This window comes from Solanum tuberosum, unplaced genomic scaffold (genome assembly GCF_000226075.1).
Source record: "Solanum tuberosum cultivar DM 1-3 516 R44 unplaced genomic scaffold, SolTub_3.0 scf00101, whole genome shotgun sequence".
NCBI lineage: Eukaryota > Viridiplantae > Streptophyta > Magnoliopsida > Solanales > Solanaceae > Solanum > Solanum tuberosum.
Genome location: NW_006239029.1, coordinates 1,311,857 through 1,318,699, shown reverse-complemented (window position 1 = coordinate 1,318,699; position 6,843 = coordinate 1,311,857). Strand labels below are relative to the sequence as shown.

At 27.3% G+C, this 6,843-nt stretch overlaps 1 protein-coding gene across 1 annotated transcript; it reads right to left on the bottom strand.

Annotated features, from left to right (window-relative positions):
* Positions 1-1,760: 1,760 nt before the first annotated feature.
* Positions 1,761-2,983, bottom strand: LOC102579967 (uncharacterized). The gene has a single exon (XM_006349070.2). The coding sequence runs from the start codon at positions 2,914-2,916 to the stop codon at positions 1,984-1,986; it is 933 nt and encodes a 310-aa protein (XP_006349132.1). The 5' UTR covers positions 2,917-2,983; the 3' UTR covers positions 1,761-1,983.
* Positions 2,984-6,843: the final 3,860 nt, after the last annotated feature.

Below are 6,843 nucleotides of genomic sequence, written 5' to 3'. Positions count from 1 at the left end.
GATTTATATATTTTCAAATACGCTAAATCAATGACAAACCAATAAGATATTCTTTATCGGTTTTTGGTTATTAACGGTTCGATTTTAGGCTTACCCAATAAGAAAAATGCTCATAAAATAAATATATGATTTCTCACTTCTCTAACAATTTGACATGATACGATGAGACAAACAAATCAGTTGTAAATGCTTTGATATAGTGAAACAAGAAATATAATGAGAAATTGCATCAATTAGAGTAGATGTCGTACGAAGACTACAATAACATGTTACAACCAAAACATAATATGGAATTTCTGATGCGTACTATAATGTGTGAAGTGTGTAGACCGTAGTGTAGACGGTAGAGAACTGATATAGTGTAAAGTTATGTTAAATTATCAATATTTAATATTTATGAAGGGTATAGTGGTAACTTACTATTGTCTTAATGAGTTATCGATTTACCCAATAACTCAATACTAAAAATCGATAATACAATAATACCTTTTTTATAAAACCACTTAAAACCCGTTAACTCAATAACCCAATAACATTTTTTTTCGATTCGATTTATTGATCAGTTCATTTTTTCACACCCCTACGCATTAGCACGGCCAATAAGGGGCAAATTGGAAAGAAAAAAAAAAACAGAAAACAATATATATATATATATATATATAAAATAGTTTTGACCTTATATATACAATTTAATCTTTCGGTAAAAAAAAACAAAAGAACCTTTGTTCCCCTAGTTCCATCCCTAACCATGAGAGTCTCTTGATATATCCTTGAACTGTTTTCTTAAAAATTTATGGTGACAAGTGGCAAGTCGTGAATTTCTAGACTAATCGAACGAGAATTGATTTACTCTATCCAATAATTTTATAAATTTAGTAGAATTTGAACTATAATCTCTCATAATAACATCTATAGGTGTTTGTTTCAATCAAATTATTTTCCCGATATACGATTAATGAATAAAATTTTCCTTTCCCCATCAGGGTCGGACTATAATTTCGCTTATTTATTCAGCATAATCTAATATTTTGGATCCGATCATGTATTTGTGTTAATAGATTCTAGATTATCTAATATTTATTCAAAATCGAATAATCTACCTTTTCTAGAAATCGAAATTCATAATCACAAAATCCTAACTCCGCCTCACATTTGTTCGAACTTAAAGGAAATCATTATCAATAGATTCTAAAAGCCCTACTTGTCTTTTTAAAGCTAATAGCACTCACAACTTCAAATCAATTGGAAAATCCAAAAGCACAAACTAAACAACAATCTTGCATTCAAATTTTATACTATTGGTATAAGATGCCTTCTTTTCTCCTTTTTTTCTTCTTTTTATCTAACACATCCACTTGGATAAATTCAAGAAAAAGGAGTATTCCCCCAAAGTAGTTTTAAATTTTTAGAATTAATTAAATGGTGAAACGGTTAATAATTCTAAAAAATTATGTATATTTTTTTAGCAAAGATTAAAAACAGAAAGCTAAATATGCTTAGTCAGATATTAAAATTTATCAATAATTGAAAGATCAAAAACTCTATCAACTCTTCAAACTATATTACATACTTAAAAAAAAAAAAAAAAAACTCTTCAAGTTACATTCATTCTAACTAGGTCAATCAAAAGAATAAGTCTTTCTCCCTTCCATTTTTTTTTTCTTTTTCTTTCATGAGAGATTTAATGAAAATTCAAACAAATCTATAAGTTAAAATAAGAAATCTAAACCAAAAAAAAATTGGGTTTAGAGGGTAAAAAAACAGAAACTATCTAATAATTAAATATAATAAAAGAGAAGAAATTAAACACCTTTCAATTATGTGCTCTTACACTATTTAGAATTGTAGTGCGATAAATAGAATTCTTCTGTCCATAATCAGAAATCTCATGTTCTTTCTCATGTTCAAATCCAGAGAATAGAATCATATACCAAAAACGCAAAAATGAGTATCGAACACCAGATGAAAAAAACCCAGAAGAAATCATGTGGTTTTACATGCATAGATCATGAATGAGAACTCAACTTTATCTTGATTCTTGTGCATCAACTTGTCTTTATCTTCTAACCACAATCTACTACTCTCCAATCCACTTCTTGTCCTAAACATAAAAACAGCACAACCAGAGTTTGTTGAATTAAAGAACCAATCATGAACATCCCACATAAGATCCACAAACAAACCATCCAAGAAAATACTTTGATTTCCCCTAAAATTCCATTGTAACCTCTTTACTTTAATCACCATCTTCTTATCAATACAAATTGATAAAACAGGATAATTATGTTGTTGATGAATATTTTTCCCTTCATTTTCACCCCTACAACTTATCAAAATATCATGTTTTGACCCATTCTCACAAAATTGTGCCTTTGTTGAATAAATTGTGTTGCCTGAAAAATGTTCTTGTCTTGACACTAAACTAAATTTTGCCATTGAATTGCAATAATTCTTGAATTTTTTTTCTTCAATGTCACCAAGACTTAGTACAATTTCAGAATCAAATGTAACAACAACATAGTACTTATCAATTGGTTCTGGACCAAACATGTTGTTGTACCTAGCATCACATAAATCCCAAAAAACTTCAACTTTTTTATGATCATCATAATCATAATCAAATTCAATTGATTTCTTCCCCTTTTTTTTCTTCGAAATCGCGCTAATTTTGAAGGAATTTGAAGGATTATCACCAAATTGTATGTACAAAGTTTGTGACACATTTGTTTTGGACCATGAAACTATGATCAACAAGTGTTTTTTATTGGATAAAATAACATTGTACAAACATGTAACATTGTTTTGTGTTGAAGGGGTAGTTGAAGAATTTTGAGGAAAACAAGAAGTGTTTGAATAATTAGAACAAGAAGTAGTTTGTATTGCATTTTCACTAAAACAAGAAGCAAAATCTCTCATTTTCTTTTAAAAAAAATTGGGAACTAAGAGGAAAATGAAGAGAGTGTTTTTATTTTTATTTTTTGGAATTATTCTAAATGGGAAGTTTCAGAGGAAAATGAAGTATAAATTCACTTCTCTGACAAGCACATGTAAAGTATTAAATACAATTTGTTTTTGTTTTTTGTTTTTTTGTTTTATTGTTTTTTTTGCTTTTTTTATTCTCTCTCTTTCTTGCACACTTGAAACTTATAGAATGTCAAGAAGTTTATATTTCTTTAATTTAAGGCATGATATTATTTTTTATTCCTCGGTTATTGATAAATTTTAATTTCTTCTTAATTTTTAATTCTTTAGGTAGAAAATTGTGTTATATTTAGATTTTTAAAAAATATATAAATAACAATGACTTGCATATCGAGTATCTCATAAGTAGAGTTTTGAAAGGTTAGTGTGTACTCAATTTTATCTCTATTTGGTAAAGGTGGAGAGTTTGTTTCCGATAGACTTTCGGCTAAAGTAAAGGCATAATAATAATAATAATAAGTATGGACAGAAAGTTATAGTAGTGAAACAGTCATGTTGACCATAATGGAGAACGAAACAACAACAATAAATCATAACACATGATAATTGAAAGTAGAGAAAATAACTAGTACTAATTCAAGAAGTTTGCAAATATTCACAAGCAGAAAAAATGATAAAACAAAATGCAAGTAATTTATAGCTAAATATGTTTAATCATATATAATAAAAATCAAAATTTATCGATAATTGAGGGATGAAAAATGTTGTTAGCCCTTAATTTATTATTTGTCTGCCAGTTCATCTGAGATACTACTATCAATTAAAAAATTGTGATAGTATATGGGATTTAATAACTATATACTATATTCAAGTACATTGCTAATGAAAGTTTGACCAAGTGGAATTATTATTATTTATATTTAAATTTGGTATAAATTGCATATAAGTTTCTATTTTATTCAGTTTCTTGTAACCTTGGAATTGATGATTGATAAGACAATTAATTAAGGTATATAATAATTCACAACCTTGGAATTGATGATTGATAAGACAATTAATTAAGATATAATAATTCATATACATTTAATTCTAAGTTTCTAAGAAGTTATCTGTCTAGGAATATATAAAATTCTAGTATAGATAATCCCAAACTCTATTAAGCAAAAAAAAAATTGTGATTCAAAACTCATTAACTTAATTGAAATTAATCTCTACTTAATATTTAGCTACAAAATATTTTGTTAAAATTGATATACTGAGAATTTAATAGCAATAGCCAATAAGCAATTCTTTTTTATGTTGGTATGGATAAATTTATTGTAGGTAGAAGAAAGAAACATTAAATTCTTTTGTAACCCCCATGAATCTATTAAATTTTAGATGAATAAAGTCCTCTCATATCACTCTAGTCTTCAACCCCCCATACCACCACCACCCCCCCCAACAAATCTCCTAGGATTTCATAATGTTAAAAAAGGGTCTTGTTTATATTTATAGTTATTGAAGTGGCTCGAGTTTATCCTCGTAGGTTAATGATAACAACAGAGGTAGCGAGACATTTTTTAAATAAAAGATAAAATTATTCATATTGTTTAGGGTCAAATTCGACCTTTCACTAAAATAATATAATTGAAAGCGGGCAAAAAGATATTAAAATGTTAATTTTGCACAATAAAAGTAATAATATTAGAAAGAAAAAAAACTTGGAACATCAAGGATTTTAGAAAGAATTAAGTTCATTAATAAATTGGTGAAAAATATATTCATTACAAAAGAGAAAAAAGAAAGTTTAAAAGGGAAAGTGAAGATTTAATTTAAATTTTTAATAGAGGGATTTGATAAGGTAAAAAAAAAAGCTGCATAGTTTAAGAAAGAAGCTAAATTTGTAATGATAAAAGTGTATAAAGGTGGGGCGGGGGGGGGGGGGGGATAATCTAAAAATTAGTCATTTTTTAAAAAAAAAAAAAAAAAATAAATATGGAGAAAAGGGGGGGGGGGGGGGGGGGGGGGGATAATCTAAACATTAGTCATATTTTAAAAAAAAATAAAAAAAATTGTAAGTGTTTTAAACTTTTAAACCTATTATTAGATTCTAATCTTTTAAACCTATTATTAGATTCTAATCATAATTACTTTTCATGTTTTTCGTAAAACGAGATGAATTAATCATGGTACATGAAAAAACAAGTATTTCGCGGAACTCACGTGATAAGTGTCTGATTGTGTGCTCTAGATATGTCCAATAGACGAATTTCAAGATTGAATCAAAACTATTGTTCTATGACTCAAGGCTTATGTCTTGCACCTACTAAGTATCGTTTTATAAAACATGGTTAATTTGTTCATAATAGAAATCATCACATCCTCTTCCTCTTCCTCGAAATTATCTTCTTCTCTCTTACCTTTCCTCTCATCGTATTTAAAGTCTTTTATCACTTAAAATTTCATTATAGAACAAAGATAATTTTTAAAAAAAATGTATTTTCAAATGAATATGCAATCGAAATTATACTACATAGATATTAGTCGGATGTCAATTAAAAAAAAAAAAAAATCAAGTGTTGAATATCATATTAATCGGACTTCAAGATAAACATCGGAAATAAAAACACAAAAGGATAGAAGAACAACTAGAGCTAAAGAATAATGGACCCCAAAATTGTCAGTTACAAGGTATTGCCCTACCACCATGAACAACAAGAATATAATGCACTAGAAAAAAAAAAATAATACTAAAAAATAATATACTCAAAAAATGGTTTGAAATGGGAATGAAGAGAATCAAATCTATCCAATGAATTATTTTGTTGTTGATTTACTAGACATAGCATAGGGTCCAAGAATTTTTATTTTTTTTTTGTTCCCCAATCGATGCCTAGTACCTGCTTTAAAGTCTGATTAATTTAAATTCATGTCAGAAAATTTCAGTTGAAAGTGAAGCGTTCTCTATCAAAGACAAATTCATATTAAGGGCTTAAATTCGAAATCTTTGATTGAAGACAGAGGAGCATACCAACTAGTCAATGTGACCTCCTCTTACACCATGACTTTCAGTTGGGGCAGATGAGATCCTATAACGATATTTGATTTTCATTTTAAGGTTTGATTATACTTAAAGTTCCTATTGAAAAGTCTCACGTTGAAAAATAAAATATCAAACTCTATACTTTTGATTTAAAGACTAGTGATGTTATATTCATTGCTATTTAAATTTGGATTTAATTTCTATATAGTGATCGTTTATAAAACTTTAATAATATTAATATATTTTAACGTGTTATAATAATCTTATGTAACTTTTTTGGGTAAATAATTAGGATTAATTATTATGATCAATTGCTTGTTAATTACTATTATAAGTCACCTTATCTGATGATGTAAAAAAATCTTCCCATTAATGTCAGTGTTCAAATTAAGTCTTTATAAAAAATATATATATATAACTAGCATAAAATAACAAATGGAAGACATTAATAAGTAACATAAACGGTTTTAATTAATGTAAATAAATAAATACCTAATCAAAATGTAAGCCATCACAACATGAAGAGTGTGTTGAATGTACTAGAACTTTGCAACAAATAATTTAATTTAAAGATTGGAAAGATCTAGAAGTTTTTTTAAAAGAAAAAAAAATCAATTATGTTAGTCTATGTGTGTTCGGTTTCAGAAAATATTTTTCAATTTTCTCATAGTCGAAAAGTTAAAATTAAAAAAATATTTTTTTTTAAAACAAAGAAAATGAATTCCTTAAACGCATTCCACATTCCACATTGAATGTCCTCCTCCACCCTCTAATAGTATGCCTCATCTTCATCTCTACTCCATAACTCTTATCTCTCATCTCCCACCCTACATATGACATGACAAAAATTATATATAAGAAAAATAGTAGACATTCGATAAAATAATTAAGATATG

Bases quoted from the DNA above. Each gene is read 5' to 3' on its own strand.
- LOC102579967 (XM_006349070.2), bottom strand. From the start codon at position 2,916: ATGAGAGATTTTGCTTCTTGTTTTAGTGAAAATGCAATACAAACTACT.